Genomic DNA, 27,161 nt, shown 5'->3' with positions numbered 1-27,161 from the left:
GCACAAAATCCTGGCTTGGCACAAAGAGAGACTGAAGGAACTGGGTCTGTTTAGTCTGGGGAGGAGGAGGCTGAGGGGAGCCCTTATTACTCTCTTCAAATACCTGAAAGGTGATTGCAGCAAGAGCAGGGTTGGTGTCTTCTCACTGGAGACAGCACAAGGGGAAATGGCCTCAAGTTGCACCAGGGGAGGTTTAGGTTGGATATCAGGAAAAACTTCTTTTCTGTAAAGGTTGTTAGGCATTGGAATAGGTTCCCCAGGCAGGTGGTTGAGTCACCATCCCTGAATGTGTTTAAAAACCATCTGGATGTGGCGCACAGGGACATGATTTAGTGGTGGGTTGTTAGAGTTAGGGTAGTATGGTTAGGTTGTGGTTGGACTTGATGATCTTGAAGGTCTTTTCCATCCAGAGGAATTCTAAGGAAATGAATGCATACCCTAGTGTCAGGTTGAGGGAAGTGAGGAAAAGAGCAAGAAACAAGAGAAGAAAAATTTTATAAAGAGATGCTTCAATAGATATTCATAAAACCCTATTAATTCATTAAGTTGCATCTTCAGACGTTGTAATAACATAGTGTTTTCATTTGTGCTGTAGCAAGTGAGGAAAAAGTCAGTTAGTTCTTCTGATAGTTTTCATATCTTTTTTCCCAGAAACATCTTTCACTGGAAGTATGCATGTTGCAGTTTTTCTATGCTTATACTCAAAGGTAAGACAAAAAGTTAAATGTGTCTTGATGACAGAAATAGGTGGACAATCTAGATATTTTATAACCCCTAGGAAGATAAATTGCATGTGTAATGTAAATCATTTCGAATTGTAGGTATTGTGAAAAAAAGAAGGGGGGGGATTTTGTGAGTTTCTTAGTTCTATATCACCTTTCTTCCCATGTCTAAAAATCCTGCAGGAAATCTCCCTGCAGCGTAAGGAGAGCTGATGTTAATTGTGCTATAATTCATTGGTTCCACTCCCATCCTTGACTTTTTCAGAGTGTATTTTGATTATATTGTTCTTCTGCCTTGCTCTTTTTCTTAATGTAGCTACCTAATATTAAGCAGGAAAAAAAAGAAACAATCCCAGAAAAATACTGTGCAAGTGTGGACTAACATTATCTGATAGGAGAATCGTGAGGTAAAAAGAAACTGGGGAATACCTGAGCAAGATGATGCTATTTTTATTGCTGACGTTGTTGTCTATTTTAGGATTCCAGTGACTAGCTTAGTGGATAGCTGGGCAGCACTGCTACTTCTGTTAAAGGATTCCATCCAGGTTGGTCTTCCAGCTCCAGGACAGTTCCTCATACTTGGGTAAGTGCATTTGATGTTTGCAGTTTCTAAAGAATCATAGAATCATAGAATCATTAGGTCAGAAGGGACCTTAAATCCCACTCAGTTCCAACCCTACTGCTGTGGGCTGGGCTGCCATCCACCAGATCAGGCTGCCCAGAGCTTCATCCAGTCTGGCCTTGAATGCCTCCAGAGACCCTAACATCTAACCTAGACCTCCCCTCTTTTAGTTTAAAGCTGTTCCCCCTTGTCTTATCGCTGCCTGCCCATTTAAAGTCTGTCTCCTTCCTGTTTATAAGCTCCCTTTACATACTGGAAGGCCATAATGAGATCTCCCTGGAGCATTCTCTTCTCCATGAAGAGAAGCTTCTGAAGAGGCTAAGTGTAAATGTGTGAAATCATACTGAAGAGTTAATATTTTCACTCAAAAATGAGCAAAAAAGATCTGGAGATGAATCTCCATTATTGGATTTCTGTTTCTATAAAAACAGCTTTGAGGGATAGTTATATAGAGATTAAATAAATCATATAAGCCAAGATCTTTATTACTTTACTGAGTATTGGAACCGTTCAGGCTCTTTACGGTAGATTTAAATTTCTGATTTTATTTAGGAAATAACTAATAATAATGACATTTTTGAGGTATATGGAGATCTGCAGCTTGCTAGAAAGGACTCATTCCCAGCAGAGAAGCTGTGCATGGAGCATTAAAAATAAAATGCTGGATATATGTGTTTTTTTGGCATTTTTTTTGTTAGTTTTTTTCTTTTGTATAACAAACTATGCACCTTTTCCATGAAATTCTGGAATTTAATTTCACTCATAAATTGTCTCTAAAGATACTTGTGTGTATTCTAGTAAAATATGCGTTAAACGTTATGGTATGATCCAACAGTAACTTAAGAAACTTGCAAAGATGTTTTCTGGAATATTGATAAGTAGCAATGATGTTAAGGCTTAGCAAGAAAGTATAGTGCATGTAAATTTATTTAGATTTTCCCTGGGTGTCAAAATTACTGAATAACTTATTATAAAATCCATGTCTACTTCAATTTACTTTCAGTGTTCTTAATGAGTTTATTATGAAAAATCCAAGCCTGGAGAATAAGAAAGACCAAAGAGATCTTCAGGTAAGAAATTTCTTATGTTTGACTCTTTGAAACTGTTGATCAATAAATGCTGAAGTTGGAAGAATTATTTGAATGACAGTGCTTTACCCAAGTGATATTTCCCTATACATTTGCTCTTCAAGGAGTTATTAAGACAAGTAAGAGATAAACTTTGCTTTTTATTTGACTGCTTTATTTATTGTAGCTTCTGAAGAAGGTTAGACCTATGTGCTTTACTTTCAGCCCAAGGACTGATGCTCAATTTTGGGCTAAGTCTGATGGAGGAGTAGATGTCCTGAAGATATTACTACTTTTGAAAATTGACTGTTCTGTAGAATTAATTAGCGCCCCTATTCAGGTAGAGACAGCAACCAGGTGCTGCCAGTTTTCCGGTGAAACAGTTTGGGAAGCAAGAGGGAGTTGCAGGGGGGGGGCTCTGGGGGAAGAGGGAAAGACAGGGTGGGACGTGTTAGAGAGGTGATTGCTAGCCAAAGGGTGGTGAGGCTGGAATGCAGACTGAAGGAAAGACAAATGTCAAACACATGTTTGTAATAGAACAGCCTTTATTAAACTTGTTAACCTTGAAGCAATGCGCTCTTCACTGTTTTATTTACTATTTCTTTCCCTCAATTAAGTGTTAGTGTATTATTCTCTTTGTGTGTGTTTTTTGTTCTTATTTTACATTTTTAGTCTGCAGTGCCTTGAGTTAAAGCAGGGCTTTGCCTGTTCTTTTAATTTTGTCATAATTTTTTGTTCCTAAAATATTTTTTACTCGGTTTCCTGAACTCTTTTCTCCAGAACAATAGCTTGAAAAATTCTAATGGGGGAAGGGGCATAAAAGAATTTTCTCCCTTTCACAGTAGGGGCTCTGTTATTATTAAAATACTGAAATTAATTTTGACATGTATGTAGCAGCATGTATTTATAAGCTCATGTTCAAACTATGCTTTGGCTTGTTCCCAAGTACCTAATTACTAATCAGCATTATTCTTAGTTAGCAAGCAAAAGTGTTTGCTTAGATATGCGTATGGTTCAGTTACAAGGTGATGTAATTGTGTCCTGTTGGAAAACATACAGAGCCCATCCTGAGTTAAGCAATTGTTCGTAGACAGAATGTAGCTTCCTACTGTTGTCCAAATATTAAAAGTGCCAGTAAATCAAAGCTTACATCAAAGCTTTCAGTATCTTTCTTATTTGTTTTGACACACATTTATTAGGAGAAGGTTGCTGTCAAAGCCGGATGCATATTCAGAGTAGTAGTCAGTGCATGTGGTAGGAAGGGATTTTAAGAAAACACTCTAATCTACCTTTCTCACAGGAGGATGTATTCAACGTGCATTTTTATTCTGTTGACTTTCTTGAATGTACTAGAAGTATCTCATATATCAGTTCTGTACTCTTAAGTGAATCTCTAGTATATTCTACTTATTGAACTGAATAATAACCATGTACTGTTGAAGATAATCTCATTTTCTGTGATGTTCTTCATCACTGATAATATTGAACAGACGTGATTTTTAAAGCAGTTCTCTACCTAGAGATTTTCTACAGAAACATCTGTCAGGATAACAATGTAGTCTTCTGCTCAAAGTTCCTAAAAGCTTGATTTTTTTTTCTATCAGGATGTAACACACAAGATAGTGGATGCTATTGGGGCCATTGCTGGTTCTTCATTGGAACAGACTACTTGGCTAAGACGAAACTTAGAGGTCAAGCCTTCTCCCAAGATTATGGTTGATGGAAATAACTTAGAATCAGATGTTGAAGGTAGTCTTCTTTTCATCTTTTTATCCTAAATAAAACTTTTAAATAAATATTAATTATCACACCAAAATGAACTAAGAGGACAGCTCTACCGTACCTGAATATATTAAAAACACTTCAGTATTGTTGAAACTTTATTGCCTTACACAGTACATCTAGCAAAGTCTGTGTGCCTTCAAAACATATGTCATTATAATATGCTTGCGAGGTGAATAATGGCTTAAGAAAAATAATTTTGGACTTCATACTACTGTTATGTTCATTTAGATATGTTGTCTCCAGCAATGGAAACTTCAAGCATAACTCCATCAGTTTATAGTGTCCATGCATTGACCTTACTTTCTGAGGTAAGCGTCTCCTCAAGTGTAATAAATACTGTCTTATAATAATCTTTTTTTATTGTGAAAAGCTTGGAGAATGAGCTTTGGTGGGAAATACTGATGTGAATTGATACTGGTTCCTGTCATGTAACAATAAATGAAACTTTGTTAGGAAGCCAGTTATAAATATTCAGTGAGAGTGGTGTGAAGTAGAGCATGGCTTTTCGGATGTGTAGTACAGGGAGCTGTTGTGGTGGCAGACTTCATGTGTTAATAGGTTTTTTGTTATTTACTGATGATAATCACAGTTAGTCCCTGGAATTTTTCTTTCCCTGGTTGTTTCCTAGAATGATTTGTCCAAGAGCTGATGCCTCTGTGTTTTAACGTTTGTTTGCTTTAAAAATTTAAGGGACATTTATGCTTAGGATTTTGTATAGTACTTGAAATTTGATCAGCTCTGTCATAAACTTGAATGATCAGTGAAGGACATTATAGTATAAGTTGCTGTATAGTAAATAAAAAGTAGTTTGGGAACGTGTGATAACATAACTTCCTCACCTCTTGCAGGTTTTGGCTCACCTCTTGGATATGGTTTTCTACAGTGATGAAAAGGAGAGGGTTATTCCTTTGCTTGTAAATATTATGCACTATGTTGTTCCCTACCTCCGTAATCACAGGTATGTTTGCAATTTATTCAATATGTGTAGATCTCAACAGCCAGTTGAAATTTGATGAGTGTTTGACGCTTCAGTTCAAACAGGCATGATAAGGATTATCCATCTATCAAACTTTCTGTAAAGCAACAATTTACAATTCTTTCATGTTGACTTATTTTGTTTAGTGCTCACAATGCATCCAGCTATCGAGCCTGTGTTCAGTTATTAAGCAGTCTTAGTGGGTATCAGTATACAAGGAGAGCCTGGAAAAAGGAAGCATTTGATCTCTTCATGGATTCCAGCTTCTTCCAGATGGATGCTTCTTGTGTTAACTAGTAAGACTCTTTCTTTTTCTGCTTCTATCAAGGGTTGCTACAAGTTTTATATACACAGGCCAAAAATTTCCAGCAGCCCTGTGTTGAGAGAAATACAGAGGGATGTACTGTTTTAGATTACTACTTAAATTATGAAACTCATTTACCTAATGTGTATTCCTATGCAGAAATCTTCTTTTTTTCAATTTCAAGATTTTTTTAAAAAGTATTTTCTGTGAGAAAAAGAGATAAACATTTAGATAGTTTCAGATCAAACTGTGCAGCGTTAAGTGGTACTATAGAGAGCTTGGAGCCAGTATTAGTTAAAAGAACAAGAAAAGCTTCCTGTAAATATTTCGTGCTTTTCTGATTTGTGTACAATCTTTCACTTTTAGCTGGAGAGCTATTATGGATAATTTGATGACACATGACAAAACCACATTCCGAGATTTGATGAGTAAGTATTCATTGATGTTGCAGTGACTTTTCTCCAAGGAAAACTTATAAATAAATAAATAAATAAATAAATAAAGGGAGGGGTGTAGGGAGGAGGAGGAATAAGTATTCTGAAGAAAGCACTTGTTTGATGTTTATTCCAGTTTGTTCAAATTATCCAATGTATTTCTTTCTTTACTTCAATTATTTGCTTCTGGTGATCCATAAGTAAGATCTTTTGAAGTGAGAGAGTATAAGACTATCCTGGAGCATTGTGAATTTTGCCTGCTTGACAAAGCTCATTAAGCAGAGCAGATTTTATTTTAGATATGGCACTAACTCTGCTTAAGGAAAAATTGGTTCTGCATGTTCAAAACTTATGAGCATCTATACCTGAAAACTGTCTTTAAAAACAGCTGGCTTAGCTCCTTCTCAAAAGCCCCCAAACCCAGCTGCACTGTGTATACATATGAGTTTTCTTTCAACATACATTTGAAATCGCTGTTGTTAAGAACGCAAATTACAAAATGTGCATCTTCTTAATGGCTGCTTTTGAGCTACACTAATGCAATGAATGTAAGAGTTATTTGTTACTTAAAGCAGAACAAAAAGGGAAATCTAATGTTAATCTCTGTTACTTGTTTTCTCTTTCAGCACGAGTGGCTGTGGCTCAGAGCAGTTCTCTCAATCTGTTTGCTAATAGAGATGCAGAGCTGGAACAGCGTGCTATGCTCCTGAAGAGATTGGCTTTTGCAATTTTTAGTAGTGAGATAGACCAATACCAGAAATACCTTCCAGATATACAAGGTCAGTAAAAATGTAGCACTTCATGGAGTTCTTCTGGAATCTGATTTTTGCCTGAGGAATTATTTGTATAACAGGACAACAGAAGGGTAAATTTGTTCCCTGGAATATCTGTGCATACTGTTCCATGGCTGAATAGAAAAATTAGTACAGATTTTCCTCAGAACGCTTTTAGTCTTAAATGATTACAAAGCACATGGATGGACTTTCATTACCAGTTCACTAACCTAAATTACTTATTCATTTGTCATTTTATACCTTGATCAATGTCATCAGACACCCAAAAGGTGCTTTTTGACATAGTAGGTGCTTATACCTTGAATGTTCAACTAGGGATAAATACTTCAAGCTCACCTTGAAAAGTTTTTGAATTCTTGACTGTAGTACTTTTTTCTACTGTTCTGTATACACGTCCCGTTTATCACTGAAGAATATCTCTATAAATGACCTTTTTACATGATTGGGAATGGAGTCTCATGGAGTTTTCTTCTAAAATGATGCAAATAATTATGACATCTTCTGGATATGTTGTCTACTAGTGCTACAAAGCACGCACCTTGATCTCTTCCTCCATACAGAAAGTCAGTTACGTCATCTTTCTCTTTTCATTTGTTCCAGGATTTGTTTGAAGTTGTGTTTTTTGTTTTGTTTCTTGTTTTTTTTTTTTTCCCAGTCTGTTGGTAGCTGATTTATTATGTTCAAGATACAAATGGTTTTACTGCTCTGAACTGCAAAATGCATATATTGGCTTGACTGAAAAATTTATTTAAGTATTACCTCCATATTGAATGCACAATGGTGCTTATAGTTAAATAGTGTGTTATCCCTGCATAATATTTCATATACTGTGATGATGCAGCCTTTTCAGTAATATATATTTATTTTAGTTGTTTGAGCGGTTGTATTTTTTGGAGTCTGTTAAGTCCTCTTTTTGGAAGGAGTGAAACTCTGTGTAAAATGAGCAAAACTCCCAGATGAAATACTGCATCGGTGAGGAGAAGTTTAATAAAAATACACTGCCGTTCTGAGGTTTCTTGCTTGGTGAAAGTGGCTATTTGCTACAGCTTTGTTCTGTCAACATAAGGAAGTACTGAAAGAATATATAAACAAACAAGAAAAACCACACAAGTGAGAGTAAATGAGGGAATAAGAAAACACTAGTTGGAATTGCTCTATTATTCTGAACTGAGGAAGCGTTCTTGGCTTTTTGTTTCAGAAAGGCTGGTAGAAAGTCTTCGTTTGCCACAGGTGCCCACCCTTCATTCCCAAGTGTTCCTGTTTTTCAGAGTATTGCTTTTAAGAATGTCTCCGCAGCACCTTACTTCTCTTTGGCCTACAATGATCACTGAACTGGTGAGTTGCAGTTAGTGCACGTTATTTGGAAGACTGGTGCAAGTGTGAGATGCAGCCCATATCCACAATGTTTTTTAAGAAAATCTTCTCTAGATAGTGTGCATGTAACCATACAAACTAGACACAATCAAAAAGCTTATTTTTGTAGTCCATCTTTTTTTTCCAACCAAATAAAACATCTGTTGGCTTATGTTACTGAAGCTGTTCAGGTGTCTCCTGACTTAAATTTGTATTTGCCTTTGTGGTTTCTACTTCAATTTCTACTTATGTACGCATACCCTTTCCACCATTCCTAGTCCCTGTAGCTACTTTCGTGGTCATTCAGTCCTTTTTCTCCAACAAAAAGGCTGAGAGAACCCCTTAAAGAGAGTCAGAATCCATGCTGTTTTGGCAGTTAATGGTCATTCAGAGCTCTTCCTTTCCTGTTCCCAAACCCAAAACCCAAATGAGTGTGTCCAGTATCCAACACTGGTGCATACTGTGGTCCATGAACCAGTAGGTAAAGTAGTTTCCAAGGCATTAACACAAATTGCCAATCAGAATCATTGCTGCGATTTTTCTGATATCTGTTGCTACCTAACCTACCTATTATTTAATGACAGATCAAAGCAATAGATTAGACAAGCTCTAGAGAGTATATTAAAAATCAAGAGCTGCTTTTTTTTTTTTTAGCAGTACATGCATTTAATTTTAAGTTTGTCAGTAGTCTAAGTAGTAGAATTATCATTCTACTCTGCTAGAACTGCTAAGAGCTGAGAGCACTGTGGCTCTTTTGTTCCTGTGTTGTCCCCTGGTATTTATGCCAACTCAGACAAGGAATTGCTTCCATTGGACAGAACTGTGTCATCTCCAGGCATTCACATCTGAGCTTGACTGCTTTATTATGTGATTCTTTATTCTCATTTCCTTAGCTCTCTGCTGGGTTCCCTTTCTAAGGACATCATGGCTGTAAAAGAGCCATGTCTTTGTTCTACTTGGGCTGTATATGAGTTTCAGTTTCCACAAATATATGAGTGCTTATTTCCACTTGTAGTTCAGAGAGTTATTTCATCACCCAGGAATGGAAATAGAAAAAAATATTGTTCAGAGCTTTAAGGCTTATTACTCACACCTCCCTACAGCATTTTTGTGGGTAACAGTCCATAAAAAATTGTATTAAAATACAGCATTTTATCTTCAGGTACAAGTGTTTTTACTGATGGAACAGGAGCTCACGGCAGATGAAGACATATCCAGGTAAACTTATGAACTTCTTCTTTTTTAGCTTGTTAAGTGTCCTGGCACATTGATGGGCTGTCATTTGTTAGAATAGTTTGTCTTAAAACTGCCAAATCCAAAAGAAAAGGACAAGTGAAGAGTACTCCAGTCTGACTGCAGTACCAGGAACATGCTCAGAGTGGAGGGGGAAAAAAAAAAAAATACCATTCCCAACTTGCTCATGAACATCTAGGGTAAGCTATAGAATACAAGTGTGTTTGTTCTTATTCTTCACTAAAATGACACTGCTTTTTCAATTAAAATAGGGATGGCATGACTTCAGTTTTTCTGTTTCATGCATATATTTAGAATAAGATTGCAAGGTTGTGGTTTTTCTTTAATAAAAAGGTGATTTCTTCTAGTGTTACAAAGTGTTACAAAGATGAAGCAGATCTTTTTATCCTGTTTTATTGTTAATTTCTATTGCACCTGCCTTCTGCACAGTATGATCCAGTTTCAGTCAATGTTAGCAATAGAAATTGATTTCTCAAAAGAACAAAGGGGGATATCTGCCCAAATCTTGTTCTTTACTTTTTTCCTAGCTCCTCTTTATTCTTTGAATAATGTTCTGTAAAATAAAGTAATATCTACTTGGCTGGCAAGTTAAAACTCCCTGTTAATTTGGATGACTGACAGGAGTCAGATATAGCATAATGTACTTTTTTATTTTTATATACATATTTGTATAATTTTTATTTACACACACGCACTCTTACAAAGCTCCAACCATAGCACAACCATGCAATATTCTGTTTTGATTTATGGATTTGGGATTATTTTGGGAAGTAAAGAGTTTTTAATGTTTATTAGGGCAAGTACAGGAGGATTGTCCCATAGAGCGGGAGGCATCGACTCACCTGTCTGTGGTACTTTATTTTAGGACTTCTGGCCCATCTGTTGCTGGTCTGGAGACAACGTACACAGGGGGCAATGGTTTCTCCACCTCCTACAATAGCCAGAGATGGCTGAATCTATACCTGTCTGCTTGCAAATTTCTGGATTTGGCCCTAGCTTTACCATCTGAAAATCTTCCTCAATTTCAGATGTGAGTAGAAGATGCTAACATCTAAGTTTCTGGATATTTTACTGTGCCTCTTGGTAAAATTCTGCTGTTTATAACCTTCATTTTCCTATTTCCTTTCCATTTCTGGCCTTTGTCCAGAGTAGCCTGCAGTCCATCTCTTCCCGGTGTCAGAGTGGCCCCCAGAGCAAATAACACTGCACAGCAGATGATTTCAAGCTGATTTGATTTAGCCTCTGGCTGGAGATTCTCCACGCCTCTGAGCTAATCAATAATAGCGATTTATTCAAATACGTTGCTTTTTCCAGTACTTAGTTCTGGTAATGTCCAAGAGCCTAAGATACACCCAGTGTGTCTCAGTGAGTGAGTCATCAGATCAGATGACTGATGGTGTGATCTCAGTATGACTTCTCTTAAATCACTCCTGTGTGATCTGACTGGAATACGCTGCAACAAACCTGTTAAGGTGGTGCCATAGGTTGCTACTGGACTGCTTTCTCGGTGCCTCTGCAGTCCCATCTGCTGGAAGAACTGAATGCAAAACAATGCTGGGGATTGTAGAAGAGGACAAAACAAAGCATCTCGTTTCTTCCTATACACTGCACAGTGGTGACTGTCCCTGGCACAGCTCTGCAGATACTTGGGTGGCTCGAGTTGTCTTGTTGTTGAAAAGATTCTTGTGTGTGCTAGATGGTACAGGCACTTGCACACACACTGTCCGGTTATGCCCCACAGCATTTTTAAATCTAAAAAGCTAATCGTAAGAGTTTCTTATTTTATCTTCTGGAGATTTGGTTCATAATTCTTGCCAAGCTTTCTATGCTATCCTAATCTCCACCATTAGGCAAAACAGTTTTTATTAAGGTCATTACTGCACGTATCTGGAGAGATGCTAGTCATACCGAATAGCCATCTTTTATAACGTTCTCGCAGGCTGGGACTGAAGCCTTCAGGGCAGAAACATTGATTTCCTCTACAGTGTATACTTCAAGCTGCTAGTCTTAGCAGTGCAGTCAGCAGAAGGGGAGGGAATAGTCCTTTTTTTCCTTTTGGCCTATGAATAGATAACAGAAATGAATTCCTGTTATTGCCACAGTGTATTGAGAACATTTGATGTGTTATAGTAAGTATCGCAAATGTGCCCGTGTTTTATGTAACTTACATATTTTGTGATTCAGAATTCCTTTTGGTTCCCTTAGACACAACAAAGGTGTGAATATAAGTACTTCTAGCTTCACTGTCTTCGTTTTGGCATCCTTTAATACTTTAAGAAACCCTAAAAGAAGAAAATAATGCCACCTTTCTTGGCCACATTACCTTCTACTTTTCAGAATATGATTTTACTGTTCTCTCTTGTCAAATACTGCGTTTTGGGTTTTCTTCCTCTTTCTTTGATATTTCATTAGATTTTCTCTGCATCTCATGTTCTTAGATCTAACTGAAGAGCCTGTGTGTTCGGAAAGGATAATGTCTGCTTGTGTTATCTCGTGGCAGGTATCGGTGGGCTTTTATTCCAGAAGCATCAGATGATTCAGGCTTGGAGGTACGAAGACAGGGAACACATCAGAGGGAATTCAAACCTTACGTGGTGCGTCTAGCAAAACTGCTGCGAAAAAAAGCAAAGGTATACCACTTCCAGCCACTTCTGCCTTTATTGAAAACTTGCAATTACAGAAACGTGCAGCACTGTTTTGTGGTGGCAGTGAATAGAAAGGAGTATATATAGCATGGGAGATTCTCATTAGAGTAATTTCAGGCCGACATCAGGCAAAAACTGTAAATATGTATTTTAAGAGTCCCTATGATCAGTGGCTTTGAAATGCATTTTACTTGCTACCCAAGTAATACTCCAGAGTTTCCCAGTTAAAAGTCTAATACAAATGTAAGTCATTTTTAGATAGCCAGTTGTGTATGTAGGTAGTAGTAATTACCTTTTGAAATAGTAAAGCTTTTTTGTTTATGATAATCACATTTAAGTACCTAGAAAACCATTGTATTTCAAAAAATGGCAATTTTGAAGTAGCATGGAACCAGGGCGGAATGAGTTTCTTCCTCAGTGTAGTTACCATGAATGGAAGAAGACAAAGAGCAGTGGAAGTGGTTCTGGAGGGAATCTTGGCTGCATAACTTCTAGAGTGGGAGCAGAATTAGAGCTGTCGTGCTGGTGCATGAGGTATGTCAAAACCCAAGTTTGGTTGTGGCAGAGGCCTGGTCAGCCATTGAAAGCTGACCAAACTCTGTCCAAGGGAGCTCCTGTCTGCTGCCACAGGGACAGAGCATTGCTGTCAAATACCTTGCTGCTCCTGCTGTGAGGACAGAACCCCCCCGGCAGGCTCTCAAGTGGGACAGGTTGCTGCATGGGCCTGGGAAGTGAGGAGGAAGCTCTAAGTCACCAGGAAGGAAGCTTTGAGGTTTCATTCTTGGGGATCCCTCCATAGGAATGGTATGGTCAGGGCTGTAGCAGGAGTAGCTTACTGTGTTTACAATCTGTTAAATGTTTTCACCTAGCAGAGAAACAATTACTGATACACAAGTGGCTAAATACAGAGTTTAGGGATAACTTAGTTCAGACCTGCTTGCAACTCAGCTAGCAAAGCTTGCGTCATCAGGCATGAAGAAACTACATGAAGCACATCCACATTCTTGTTTTGTTGTCTTTAGACAATAAAACAAATAAAACAAAATTGTCTTCAGACAATAAAACTCTCTTCCTCCTAACCTGTAAAAATGAATAATGAGTTCTGACTGATCTAACCGAGATGTAGCCTCTAACCCTGATGTTCAATCTACCCTGCTGTACCCGTTAGAAGGTTCTCACATTCCAAATAATCTCTCCGCACAAATTCTGAAATATACACAATGTATGACATATGTATGCTGGTAAGTTCTGTATGTTGACATAGATGCTTGAAGTCAGGACTTCCACAGCATGCATCAGAATGCAGAAGGCTTCCTGGGATTTCCGCAGCCCACTGGTTGTGGTGGCAGTTGCACACTGTGAGCCATAACTGCGGGTGTGAGGATGAGAAGAACATGAGGTGACAAATACTGATTTCCAGACCACTTGTTCGTTCCGTGGAGGATAACACTGTTGCATATAGCTATGCATTTTTTCTTCGAAAAGATGGTTTCTGAGCAAAATGTTTCAGTTGACTTTAATTTTGTCTTGGAGCTCTCTGACTAATGCTCCTGTTCACTTCACATGGTATTTCTTGGGCTCTGTCTGAAACAAATGTGCTTAAAACCTTCCTTTGGCACTACTGCAATGCACGGGAGATCAAATTGACAGTCACTATTACTGTATAGTAGTGTCCCAGAGCCCCAGGGTCTGTGATTTCCAGAGAATGGGCTCCTTAGGGCAGGTGATTTCTATTTTTATTTTTATTTTTCCTACTGAAACACAGCACCCAACCAAGCAACTGCACGGCCTTCATGGCAGTCTAAGTATGATATGTGAAATGCAGTCTGAAAGTTCTCCTCTTTCCTTCCACAGGACAAACAGGAGGACTTTAAGACGGTGGTTTTGGAGGGATTGGAGATGGCCAAGCATCAGGTGAGGGTGGCCTTTGATGCTTGAGTTGTGAAATAAGCTCGCCATAATAATACCATCACCTCAAGGCCCAGGGTAGCATTTAACTTCCAGTAAGAACTGGAAAGAGATGAGTCTCTTCAGAGTTGAGAGGTTTTTGAAGGGAAGTAACTGTAAGGGCCCTCATTTTTATAGACACCACATAAATTTATTTTTGTTTTCCTACATGAATTTAACAGTTTTCATTCTAAATGAGTCATCTTCACAAATCATTATAAAAGGAAACAATTATTTCTGCCAACCAGCAAGTGTGGAACATGATCCCTAATCCAATCTCTGTCAAATTAACTGTTGCTTTGAGTATCTCAGGAGTCAGTAATGTTTGCAAAGGTACTGCTGTGAGGCATGAACAAAGTGTATTTTACTGCTGAGAGGGAGCAGCAGTATTTGCACGTGCACCCATTTGGTTGGCTGCTGTGTAGCACTACCGCTCGCTGCATGCTGGGGGTGGGCCACGGCCATCACTGTGTTGGGCCGAGCACTGCGGAGACCGGTGCTGAAACGTCTCCCTTCTGTGAATCCAGCGTGAAAGCTCTGAAGGAGGAATCGTAAAGCTAAAAACTCTTATAAAAGTAGGAGTCTTCCCTTTGTTCTGGTCTGTTTTGTGGCCTTTCTTTTCTTGAACTGTTGTTGAGAATAAACAGCAGAGGTGGAGTAGTCATCTCTGGAGGCAGGGAGCCACACAACCAGATCAAACACCACCTATGTTCATGTTTAATGTAACTGCTCTTTGTGAAACAGATGTCATAGGCTCCTGAATTGGAGCAGGCCGTTGCTTTCATGTAAAGGATAAAAATTGTGTATTTGTGAAACGCCATTTCTTCAAGAAGTCTGTTTGCTCGAAGGCCGCGCGATCAATAGTCCTTTCCTTCTGCTCTGCTCCCCTGTCGTTTGGTTACTGAGTCTGCTTTGAAGGAGCAGGGCCTGTCTGTGTCACTGTGCAGCCGGTGGTACCCTGGGCCCCTGCATCAAGGTACTGCCTGTGTGGGCAGCAAGGAGCTGCTGAGAGGCTGACTGGGACAGGCCCTTACTGATGTGTGGCCTCTGCTGCTCTTCTTCTGCCTCAGGGAACAAAAAAAACTGCATTGTGGAACGCTGCTTTCGTGGTAGTTGCTCTCTCATACTGGTATGTCAATAGTTGTCCAAAGAAGGCCTTTTTTAGAGTTGATATTACCTTGTTGTTTAGGTTTTAATGTGGTTTTTTTTGAGTAAAAGAAAGGAAATGAGTAAAGATGACTATAGAAGCAGCTGCATGTCTGTGCTGAGATAGATGTTTTAGTGTGCAGATATTTAAGGCAACCTTAAACAGCCACTGCTGGTGCCTGCGAGCAGCGGGGGTGTGACTGCTGCCTGCGCTGTGGGAGTTCCTGATGTTCTCTCCCTCGAGATCCTCCCTGGGAAGTGGAAGCTGTGTAAACAAGGTCTTCTGAGATTACTCACTGTGCGATGAACTGGTTCCCTGTGTGAAATGTTGGTGTCTGCCCAGAGCCTCCAGCCTGTTTTTGCTGACGTTTAAAACAGCGCTGCTTATGCTCTTCTGAAAACTCTGAACTCTACCTTCAAATTGAAAATCCTTTGTCTCTATCTGACTGCCTCGAGGACTTCGTTGTCCCTAAGACTAGCAGTAGGGTGTGGTTCAAGGGCTGTCATCTGAAGGCAGCCTGCTTTAGAGAGGAAGTAGCACACAACTTCTCCCAGCAGCTGCAACTCCCACAGCTTCACAGCAGCTGGGGCTGTGCAGGGCACCTGCTGGGCTGCGGCCTCACAGAGCAGCGCGGGGTCACGCTGTTCTGAGGTGCCCTGGGCTGTGCATCCAGTGCTGCTTTCATGTGGGTCTCAGCTGTCCCTTTGCGACCAGCGCTGCTGCCGTACAAGATGGCAGGGAGGAACAGATCTACTTCAAAAGCTGTGTACCTGTGTTATTTGTGCCTAGGGCAGTTTACTTTTTTTTTTTTTTTTTTGGAATACGGAAAAATAACGTACTGACACTAGTCTTCTATTTTTACCTGTACTACTCCTGTTTTGTCCTGCATTATTTCCTATTTCTCTGTACTTACAGAAAAACCCAGAAGAGGACAGCTCAGGGAAAACACTAAGTTGGGAACCAGGTCACCTGCTTCTAACCATCTACACCGTTCGCAGCATCGAGCAGCTTTTGCCTTTCTTTAACGTACTCAGCCAAGTTTTTAACAGCAAAGTCACGAGCAAATGCGTTGGACACTCAGGGAGCCCTGTCCTTTACCCCAGCTGCTTTCCAAGTAAGGACATAAAAATGGAGAACCTCAAAACATTCTCCAGCAAAGCGAGGCAAAAGATAGAAGAAATGGTTGAGAAGGATTTTTTGGAAGGTGTCATAAAAACGTGAACCAAACCGGTACTGTTCAGCTTACGTGTAATGTACCTATTCAAATGAAATGCTGTATCTTTCCCAGTTGTATATTATTCTTTTCTTACTTTGTATGTAATGAAATAATTAATGTTGTATTTAAGTTACATATTTGTAAATAAGAGTTCTGGATGTGGCCTGAATCAAGTGTAATTATTGGTGGCTCATATTGATTATGGTGCCTACTATTTACAGTACACTTCCTGTTGTCTTGAGTTCTGTCTTCAAAAAAAAATCCTAAAAAATACAAAGTGCACATTTTTTTTCAATTTGTTTCCAGTTTATTTGTCTTAGGGTTTGGGGGATCCACTGGCACTTGTGCTTATGTAATAATATAAAAAATGCCACGCTAGGAGTTAATACAGTTAATATTTTTGTCGATGGTAGATACCCTGAATGGAAATACATGGATGAGCGGTACATGTGCATATCACGTGTTACTTCCCCTTGGCTCAGCCCCTTCACCCCAGTGGGGAGTAAAAAAGGTTACAGAAGTCCACCTTAAAAATGATCAAGTGGCTTTTTTTTAGCCATCTGTTAATTAATTAGATTGTTTTAATGAAATTAAGATATTACCGCAATAATACTTTGTATTATTTGCAAGTGCTCTCTCATCATGTCCATGTCCCTGCATGGAGCTCAACTGACTCTCAAGTCCAGGGCCTGCTGCTCCCTCATGTTGTCTGCTTCAGAGAGGTTCGGCTGCTGTGGGTGTCTACTCTGGCCCAGGCTGCAGGGTTCATCTTCCCTGCGCACTGTCTGGGAAAAGCTGCTAACCAGAATGCTGCCAGTACAAGAGATGGCTCCTTAGTCTTAGAAGACTGTGGCCCCAAAAAGGCCGTGAGCTGCTAAAAAAAAATGATTTGCAAGGCACCTTTAACTCCATTCCTTTTCAGCAGTTAGTCAGACTTGGAGAGGAGGAGAACACGTTGCAGCAAGAACATCTTATTAAGAGGTAAGTTGCCAACCAAGGTAAGAAATAAGTGAAGTAGTATTCTGCTAAGTTCTGATTAATCCTTGCTACAATCAAGAAGGTTTCAATACATCCACACTAGTACAGAGTAAAGAAAGTAGCATTAAAAATAAGTCCAGTTGTGAACTTCAGTTGTTAAATAGGTTGGGGCGGTGCTCCTTTTCCACCAGCAAGGTGGTAAACAGCCAGGCTTACTTCATGGGCAAGGGCATCAGCATTCTCCTGTGGGATATTGTAGAAGTTAGTTATGTCGGTGTCAGTATTAGAGGTTTAGAATACATGGGCAACACTACAGCCAGAGTTTTTATGCAAAAACTGTTTTCCTCACATCGCTGTCAAGCTGAGGTATCTTTTGCCACTGTGGTCAAGCTGGCAGGAAGAAAGGGGTAGGAGTGTGTGACCACGGGAAGAGCTGGACCATTGCTTGTGGTGGCAACTTTAAGTCCCCATTTGGACTAATTCTTAATAGCACCCAAAGTTTATTCTTCATTTTTTGCCTTGTAAGAAATCGTGCAGTTACTGGCTGCCTTGATAACTTTATTCTTGAGTTCTCAGAAGGCTGGCTGACTTTTCAAAATCATTTAGTGTCAAATCTGCCTCCTTAAACATCTAACTCTTAAAATTAAATGTTAAGAATATTAAACATTCTTAAATATAAGGAAAGCTGAAGAGATTTTTTTTGACCACTGTTTTCCCCCGTCCCCCAACTATTGCATTTGATTAAATGTCTACCACCCACTAAGGAAAACCTTACAGAACAAACAGTTTAAACGCTGACCTGCGTGTCTGCTTCAGCATAGACCCTAACAACATCTTCTGTTCCTGATGGACGGACGAATGCTCGTGACAGCTTGTACTTCTTTACCAGAGCATCAATTTTCTCCTGTAGCCCTGGAGGTGTAACAGCACGTCTTTCTGCATCTGTTGTGTCAATAACTTGTCTGTCTGCAACCTTCAACGTCAGAAACAGTCAACTTATTTCCATGCTGTAGCAATATAGCAAGAGCAGAATGAAATAGGTCACTGTTAAGACAGAACTTTAGGTTTTGGTTTGCTTCACTGTCAGAATAAGAGCTCACTTTGAGAGTTGCCTGCTAACTCAAAGGCTTTGGGATCTCTAGGACTCCCGTTCAGCTGCTGCTCAGTATGTGGTAACCAAGTCCTGGTAAGATTCAACTCCTAGTTTCGGAAAAAGGGTCAGTTCTGAACATGCCGCCTTAGTTTGCTGCCCAACTAAGGCTGGAGCTTTTCTCAGTAGATCAGAATGCATAACCTCTTGTCTTCGGTTAATTTAAAGCCCAAAGCTCTCTTACTGTGTTCTTAAATGTAAGACAATGTTAACAGATGGGAGCCAGTTTTGCTCAAGCTCTTTGAATATTGGAGAAGGTGAGAGAAAGAACTTGAATATTTTAGTTATACAAGTGGCACAGCTAGAAAAACCCAGAAAAATGGGACAGAATTAAAATCTGACTTACAGCAGAGCAAGATTTAAGCCCATCTCTCTCACACTAATGTTCCAGTCTTTTCAACCAGAGGCAAGAGTGAAATGGCAGTATGAATTTTACAAAGAAAGACACTGCTGTAACCTGAGCCATAGTGAAGTGCAACCAACCTGAACTTTGAGCAGCCGACTCGGGAAGTCAGTGTAGAGGGCATCCCACTGCTGCAGAGTCAGACCTTTCAGAGCCAGGATTGCTTCGATAACCAACATGTCTGAGATGGCATCACCAACTGTCTGTTAACAGAGAACGGAAAAGGAAGAACTAGAGAACTCACCAGTGAAGAAATGAAGGCACGCTTTGATCAGTAAGCTTCCATCTGAAGAAAATGAAGATGCAGCCAGCTGACTTGCCTTGGTCTGGATAGTTGTTTTTTTAGGGTTTTTAAATTTTGACTTGCCGAGAGCAAGTGCTAGCCCTCACCTTTCCTAATGAGGACTGGCACCTCACCTTTCCTAATGAGGACCTTTGTTCAGGGGTCAGAATGCTTGAAGCTAGCCCGTGAAGTGTGACTTGGCCCTGTTCCTGGAGGAATGATCTGTATGCTAAGACAGGGATTGTCATGGCCATTGGAACATCCCCATCCTCTCATACTGCAAAGATCAGTGAAAAACATCAGGTGAAAGATTACTATTGAGTCATGAACAAGTCACGTGCTATCACTAGGTTCTCCTGTCATTCTATTCCCTCTTGATTCTGAATGCAGAAGCAAGATAAAAACATCCTGCATCCCTTCCTGAGACGCTATCACGTGTGTCTGATGGCTGCTACTGCCCTTTTCCTCCTGGTCCGTTCCATCACAGCACACCACTTCCTGCTCCAGCAGTCCCTGGCCTGAGAGGTCCTAACAGAGTTAGCTCCATGCCTGTCAGCACAGTGATTTGTTTCTCTGGGCTTTTACCTGATTAATCAGGTCAATCATGTTCTCAAGCACCTTCGCTGCTTCTCTTTTTGCATCATCTTTCTCCTCGTTTGCCAGTTGTCTGATTGTGGTTTCAGCAGCTTTACTGAAGAGTACCTAGAATAAAAAAGATGAGAACCTGTCAAGACCCACCCACAGTCCACATCAAGAACTGGGATATAAGGAAAAAACCCTTTTATCCTTTAGGCCCAGATAACAATCATTACGGTTTGCCCCCATTAATTCCCATTCCCCACACAAAACAGAAGAGATGGTGGCAGTGCTTTGATAAAGAACGAAACAAGCCCGTTCTCAATCTAAGAGAGAAAAGTCTTGTTTAGAGAGCGTCTTGTGCAGAGAGTGAAAAGACCCCCTTCAAAGGCTAATTCTGACTTAGATTTTATATGTGTTGGCTGCAGATGTTACATATGACATGCTCATACTTACTGTGCCATGTCCATTTGCCTCAAAATAAATTCCAACATCAAACTCCTGGGCCTTGTGATGCAAGTGTTTCACTCCTGTTTTGACACAGTGAACGGGTACCTACAACCCAAGGGTATACAGTGAACATAAATGGTGTTACCATCTACTGATGGCAGTGAGTTTGTAACTGCAGCTGCAGTGATGGTCAGAAATTCACACAGGGAGCCATGGGAACTGGGCACCAATCTGGGTGAACTGTCGCTGACTAACCAGCCTGTGCTTCACAGCTGCTGGCTTCCAAGAACTAAAATTATCCATCAGTAAACTGGATTAAAGGGAAGATTTCACTTCTTCAAGTAGGAATAAAGGTTGATGAGGCTCCAAGGAGACCTTATAGCAGCCTTCCAGTACCTGAAGGGGGCCTACGGGAAAGCTGGGGAGGGACTTCTTGTCAGGACACATAGCAACAGGACAAGGGGAAATGGTTTTAAACTGGAAGAGGGTAGATTTAGACTAAATATTACGAAGAAATTCTTTACTGTGAGGGTTGTGAGACACTGGAACAGGTTGCCCAGAGAGGTTGTGGATTCTCCCTCCCTGGAAGCATTTAAGACCAGGCTGGATGGGCCTTTGAGCAACCTGGTCTAGAGGGAGGTGTCTCTGCCTATAGCAGGGGGTTGGAACTAGATGATCTTAAAGGCCCTTTCCAGCTCAAACCATTCTGTGATTCTATGACTGATTTAAAAACATTTGTACATCCTAATTCATTTTATGATTCCAGGGGACATATCAGATTTCTACCTGAACTTAATGCCTTAGCTCAGTTTTTGCCAACCAACCTTAAGCCACATATCCCTACTGAACAACAATGAGCCAGTTACTAGATAAAAATGAAAGAACCAGTGACTAAGTATCAAGGAGCCCTTTCCAAGCTCACTTGGTTGCAAAACCATAAATTCCTCATGTTATTCCTGGAGTAGCAAAGGATTTTGCTTAACTCTTGCCAAACTTGATTTTAACTAGTAAAAGTTGACTAGAACTTTTCAGATTTCCTCTCTTCAATCTCCTTTGCTGCTAAATTTAGCAACCGCTGTAGGTTTTGAAACAGTTGCCAGTTGTTTATTTTAGCATGGTTTAAGTTATCCTAGGAATGATATTATAGTAGTACTTAGTAAAGCAGCAGACAACATTTGCAGAATACTACCAGATATAAACTCAGGAATACCTGCACCGTCTCCTCCAGGTAGCGCGTTGAACTCCCATTGGCATATGCTGTTTGTACCACTGCCATCTTCAAAGTCTGTCCCATCTGAGCAAACCAAGAAGCAAAGCACTTTACTGTGCAATGGGCACATAGAAGAGGAGGATAAACAGCTGGATAATCAGACTAAATCTATGCTCCCCTACAGACACTTAAAACTGCTGTGCATCAGAGATCAGAGGATACAGACATATATAGGACAGCATGAATTTCACTGAGCCTTTGTGTACCGTGGGTGTTGTGGCTGGTTTGAAGCAGCTCTCCTTAGGCTTTCAAACCACTGCTCAGATTCAGCAAGCTCGGTGCACTGGCCAGACACACGGAATTACATGGGATGATATCCACAAGCAATAAATTGAAAGCTTCTAGTGCAAAGCAAGCAAAGGCTGGTAGGTGGCAAGCACAAGTTCTCCTTGCTGGCTGGCATCTCTGCCACATTGCAAGAAATGAGCTGGTGTCAAGGAGAAGAAAACCAGGGTGACTCATCTAGGATAACTATCATCAACACTAAGTCCAAGAGAACGTTTGAAAAAGAAAAGCTTTATCTCTCCCTTCCCTGTAGGGGGAGAATGCTTTGCTGCAGGTACTAGTTTGGAAATGATGACACACAAACCCTGTGACTGTTGCAAGTTCTCATGCTCAACTTCAAAAAGTTTCAGAGAAACAGTGGGTGCAGGATTGAACTCCCCCCAAATTCAAGAAAGATACAAAAATGAGAGAATGGAATATCAGTACATTGAGCACATTGACTGGAAAAGTTCTCTCACTAAGAACTGCAAGGTTAAAATTGCAGTGTTTGGATTTTCATTTGGAATAAGGAAATTACAGCCCTCTCAAAGCAACACTTTTTGCCATGCTCTTTTTAAAGCGGGTGCACTTTAGGTAGATGTAGAAAAAACACCTGTGTACAAATCAACAAGTCCTGTTAGACTATTATTTTACACTTTTCCTATTTAAAATGTGAGCGTTCATTTGACACATCAAAGTTACCTTGGCAAGAAGTTCTTTAAGGAAGATACTAATTAAAGTTGCTATTTTATCTCCATCGATTAGGTGAAAGTGCCCAGCTGTGTCCTTGTAGTAATAAACAATTCTATCTGCATCACCATCGAATGAGCAGCAGCTCTCATTAGGCTTCATATCTAGCCCTAGTGCACACAGAGTTAGAAATGCAAGTTAGAGAAAGGAAGAAAGGAACAAAATTAGCTCTGTGCAGACACACGAAACAGATGCTCCAAATTGACATTGTATTTGCTAAGTGTATACAGCGTATAAAACAAATAAGGAGTTCCTGCCTCAAAATGTTTCTAGCCTTAATGCCAAGACAGAATTAGCTGGGAAGCAGTTGTCATCTGACAGAGAAATGCCACAGAGAAACAAAGTGCCCTTTTATCAATGCAAATCTTTCTCTTGTCCAAGATGCTGACCTTCTTGCCATTAACGTTGGAGACTGTACATCAAAAACAGCAGCTGGCCATTCCTAGGCTGATTTGGAGTTCTGTGGGAACTTGGAGAGCCCCAAAGGACACTGCACTCTCTATCCTTCTTCCTGGAAGGGCACAGTTTAGCATGCAAGTGGACAAGAAAATCCGCCCGTGCACTTGACACCTTCTATCCTTCAGAGCATAGGAAACTCTATCCCAAAACTTGTCCCTGCAACCAGTATGGCAAAGAGGAAATGCCACCATACCTTGATGTTCAGGTTCGAACTTGATGATCTTTAAGGTCCCTTCCAACCTAAGCCATTCTGTGACTCTAAGCAGAAGAACATGATTCTAACAGCCTCAGTCGGGATGCAGTCATTGAACAGACAGCCCAGTTTAGCCTCAAATAATCTAATATTCAAACTGGTCTGTTCTCCCAGTTTGGGGATTTTCTTTTATGCACTCTGCAGCAATTTGGCTGAAATAATTTCCTCTGTGGTTTATGTCAATCTGTCAGTTTGCTGGCACCAAGGTGTTAATTATGCCAGCTCATCCCCAGGAACAGGGAAAAGCATTTGTAACACCAGGCCACAATGCAAATACTTCTTGTTAACGCAAAGGGAAGTAAAACAAAGCTAGTCCTGGCTGACCCTTGGGCTCCACCAGCTTAACACTCATGTCAAATTGTCAAACGTGTTTCAGCACATTGGAGACATGCTGTAGTCCTCCAAACAATTTAGAATAATAACCTAAGATTGTGCCAAAACCTGTCCTAGGGTTCTCTCTTTCCATCACACAAGCAACCAGTCTTACAAACACTTAGTAAGAAACAAGAGAACTCAGCTCATCTGAGGCTGAGATGCCACTGCTACGCCCTGCATGTTCAGATCTAGAGAGGATGTAAAAGGATATAAAATGACTGACTACATACCTCTAGGTGGCTTCTGATGAACCTTTACAAAATCTGCACCACAGAGGTGATTGAGCTTCTCCTTCGTTCCATCATTATATACCTGAATTTGTACCTCCTTTGGAAAGTAGGTCTCCATCTCTGCCAGTTTCAGGGCTCCTATGCCATTGGCACAGTCAACCTTCAGTTGCCTCTGAGCTTCTCCAGAGCTGAGAGACTTTGCACATGGAAAGAAAGAGCAAAGTGAACTCACACCCCAGTGAAACCATAGGCACTGCCACCCCACCTACAGACATGCTGGATTCAAAACTTCAGACCCAAACAGGATAACAGCAAAAGACATCCAGTTTGTACAAGTGCATGAAGAAGACGATTACCAATATTCACCTTTTTTATCAGTTCCGTAAAAGCTTTGGATAACTTTTGGTAATAACCTTCCAGCGTTGGTTTCCCATACTGCCCCTGGGTATTTTGGCAGCAGACCATGTAATGCAGCTGTGGTGTGGTCACCAGACCGTAATCTAACATAAAACAAAGGCTTCAATATCGAGAAATAGAACATTAAATTAACTTCTCCTTCAAAGTATATTTTACAAAGTATATCTGCTATTCCAGAGAAAACAGACAAAGGCAGTGCAGGACACACAAAAAAAAATTAAGCTCTGTTAAGAAAATATGAACCCCTTTACCATAAAGCAACCCAACTCTTCTGAAAGAAGATTGCCAAGGGCAAATGGAAATGGAACCTGGGCTACTGCTTTAGGGCTACGTAGCAGAGCCACATTTACAAAAAAAAACACTTGATATCAGACTAGAATGGCAAAAACTCAACATACCATGGTACTGACCACCCAGAACGGAGATACCATCTATTACTGCCTGTGAAAGTTCCTTGCTGCTTGGTCTGAAAAACAATGAATACAGCCTTTACACATGGGTTTGGTAAGGAAGAGCAGGGGGAAGATGACTGTGAAAAGCAAGTTTCCTGCCAGCAGACTTTGATTCAACACGAAGAAATCCACCCCCTTCTCTACTGAAGGGGCCAGCAATAAAGAAATCTAAAAGTCACTACCCTAAAGAACTGTGAAGATGAACGAACTTCTGATGAACTTCTGTGTCAAACCTGGATGTGACACAGCTCTCACAAAGTAAGAACAATGAGACATCCAGATCAGATGCACTAGGAAGCTCTCCTAATTACCAGAGAAGTAAATACAGGAACAACATCAGAAAATGGCTGTGGATTGCTATAGTCATAAGTGACTTTACCAGGTAGCAGACTAGGCGTGGGTAGCAAAGCTGGCTGTAGAGAGCCAAGCATTCAGCAGCACTCATGAACAAACTGTTGCCACCTCTGTAAAAGCAGCACACATCTAACAGTATTTTCTAATTACCTGGTGTCTCTACCAATAAAAACTGACGCATCTTTTTGCTGGTTCACTGCTGCTTTTTGGCAGATCTCAGTTACTATTTTCTGTAAATCTTGGTCCTCTGCATTTGCTAGCTGTGTAGCGTATTCCTCCCAGGATGGGTGCAGCATTTCACCGAGAGGATCAACCAACTTCACACCATTATCTTCCTTAGAAGAAAACAGAACAAAACACACTCAGCCTAAGAGTGGGAAACTTAAAATTGAAGACAGCTGAGGTAAGGTTTAACCACACTACTTCTTTAAACGTGAAACTCCTTCAAGAAGCCACAGATTAGCCATTTATTTCAGCCTCCAGCAAGCCCAAACAATTAAAGTAAGCAGTGCATTAAGTCACTTATTTCCACCCCAGCCCCACTGTAATCTTGGCACGAAGTTCATCTGACATTAAAATGGCCTAAAGGGAAATGCTAATATCAGAGAATACTCCACAGCAGCAGAAAGTCTAAAGTGTTTGATTGTAACTGCTTCATTCTTTTAACTAGCAGACGTTGCTCAAAGGCCCATCTCTTCTCATGGGCACTCCTAGCCTTGACCATCTTACAAATGTCCTACATTACAGAGTTGACTTTTCCACATGAGAGAAAATGACCAGCTTACGCATACGGAAACATAACTCTCCACATGCCAGAGTTCACATTTTAATGGAACACTATAAACACAACTCTTAAGTATTTGGAGGTGCCTGAAGAAGCTGGCCTATGGAAACTTGTTCCCGTTATTATGATGAGCTTTGATTCCACCAGGCCACATCTATTTTTTCTTCAAACAAAAAGCTGTTCTTACTTCAGGATTGTGAGATGCTGTAACCATAACACCAATAGTAGCTCCCATGGCCCTGGACCTGAGCGCTGCCAGCATGCCCATGCGGAACATGACGTGCTCAAGCTGCTGCGCCTTGCTGCGAAATCCAGCGGTGCCATACTGAAGAGTCAGCCCAGCAGGCTTGGGATGCAAAGCCGAGTACTTTTTAAGTCCTTCAAAGTCCATTTCTGGAGAAAGAAGCAACACAGGTCCTCATAAGAGAAGCCGAGTCATTAAAATTCATTTCACATCTTGCACTTTATTTGACTTGGAATCCTATAGATATCTCAAACCAGGGCCAACACAATGCTGGAGACCTCACCGTGGCCTTACAGTACGTGAAGGGAGATTATAACCAGGAAGGGTCTTACTTTTTAAACAGCCTAATAGTGATAGGACAAGGACGAATGGCTTTAAACAAAAAGAGGGGAAATTAAGACTATAAGTTAGGAAGAAATTCTTTACTCAGGGGGCGGTGAGGCGCTGGGACAGCTGCCCAGAGAGCAGTGGGTGCCCCATCCCTGGAGGTGCTCAAGGTCAGGCCGGGTGGGGCCCTGGGCAGCTGATGGGGGGCAGGCCTGCCCACGGCAGAGGGGTGCAGCTCAGTGACCTTTGGGTCCCTTCCAATCTAAGCCATTCTATACTTCTATAGCTCTGCCTACACCCCATACACCCCTGTGTGGGGCTGTGGGAATGACCACTACTGGAGCAATCTATGAAGGAGCCTCTACGTTCCCAGTACAACACTAACTCAACAGAACTCGACTAGATGACAAGCAGACGAAGTGATCCGGGTGAGCAGATCCCGGATTACCATTTACGTGCCTTGCGGGGCTCCCAACAACGCTCCCACTAAGAGCTGGCCACGTTCCCGCTTTAATGTCAGTCACACGCTTCACACAACTCCATTCATTCACCCTCCAGACCAGAACCAGCCTGCCGCCCCCTACAAACCTCGCACCGGCAGCCCCCTACACACCGCCACACACACCCCCCGCGCTACAGGGGACGGCAGCCCCGCAACACCCCTACCTGCACCCGAGCCGCCCACCCGCCACCGCCGCGCTCTACTTCCGGGTCCTGCGAAGCCACGCCCCCTCCCGGGAGCCATCCAATGGCAGCGCGGTGGGCGGGGCAAGCAGCCGCCACGCGGCAGTCGGGTCAGCTCGCGGACGGCGGCGGTGGGCCGGCAGTGCGGCCGTAGCACGGTGCCAGAAGCGGCGCTGTGACGTGGCACGTAAA

The 27,161-nt window shown here is 41.1% G+C and overlaps 2 protein-coding genes across 8 annotated transcripts in view; one reads left to right on the top strand and one right to left on the bottom strand.

The window, feature by feature from the left end:
• DOPEY1 (dopey family member 1) overlaps positions 1-16,561 on the top strand; it is a 64,805-nt gene extending 48,244 nt beyond the window's left edge. For 3 of the 5 annotated variants that reach the window (XM_021391603.1, XM_021391601.1, XM_021391602.1), the window contains exons 24-38: positions 652-707; positions 1,201-1,305; positions 2,348-2,414; positions 4,016-4,160; positions 4,425-4,504; positions 5,045-5,154; positions 5,319-5,468; positions 5,843-5,904; positions 6,537-6,689; positions 7,903-8,039; positions 9,220-9,275; positions 10,177-10,341; positions 11,812-11,941; positions 13,811-13,870; positions 15,966-16,561. In XM_021391603.1, the coding sequence (XP_021247278.1) occupies positions 652-707; positions 1,201-1,305; positions 2,348-2,414; positions 4,016-4,160; positions 4,425-4,504; positions 5,045-5,154; positions 5,319-5,468; positions 5,843-5,904; positions 6,537-6,689; positions 7,903-8,039; positions 9,220-9,275; positions 10,177-10,341; positions 11,812-11,941; positions 13,811-13,870; positions 15,966-16,271 (1,782 nt within the window). In that variant the 3' untranslated portion in view covers positions 16,272-16,561. Of the gene's footprint in view, positions 1-651; positions 708-1,200; positions 1,306-2,347; positions 2,415-4,015; positions 4,161-4,424; positions 4,505-5,044; positions 5,155-5,318; positions 5,469-5,842; positions 5,905-6,536; positions 6,690-7,902; positions 8,040-9,219; positions 9,276-10,176; positions 10,342-11,811; positions 11,942-13,810; positions 13,871-15,965 lie in introns of those variants that run through there. The other 2 variants (XM_021391604.1, XR_002436824.1) reach the window with 2 other exon arrangements.
• On the bottom strand, positions 16,794-27,084 carry PGM3 (phosphoglucomutase 3). Of its 3 annotated transcripts, none has more exons than XM_021391608.1 (13): positions 26,952-27,084; positions 25,902-26,107; positions 25,081-25,265; positions 24,523-24,590; positions 24,074-24,207; positions 23,708-23,903; positions 22,343-22,500; positions 21,317-21,400; positions 20,113-20,211; positions 19,666-19,782; positions 18,878-19,000; positions 18,044-18,217; positions 16,794-17,487 (listed from the first exon to the last, which is right to left on the bottom strand). In XM_021391608.1, exons 1-13 carry the CDS (start codon positions 27,028-27,030, stop codon positions 17,401-17,403), a joined length of 1,710 nt encoding a protein of 569 aa, XP_021247283.1. In that variant the 5' UTR covers positions 27,031-27,084; the 3' UTR covers positions 16,794-17,400. The 3 variants fall into 3 exon arrangements, with proteins under 3 accessions (XP_021247283.1, XP_021247284.1, XP_021247285.1); XM_021391609.1 differs by lacking the exon at positions 26,952-27,084 and adding an exon at positions 26,874-26,894; XM_021391610.1 differs by lacking the exon at positions 16,794-17,487 and having other exon boundaries at positions 18,050-18,251.

Source organism: Numida meleagris, chromosome 3, assembly GCF_002078875.1.
Source record: "Numida meleagris isolate 19003 breed g44 Domestic line chromosome 3, NumMel1.0, whole genome shotgun sequence".
Taxonomy (NCBI): domain Eukaryota; kingdom Metazoa; phylum Chordata; class Aves; order Galliformes; family Numididae; genus Numida; species Numida meleagris.
Note: the sequence above shows the minus strand (reverse complement) of the source record. Positions and strands in the feature narration are given on the sequence as shown.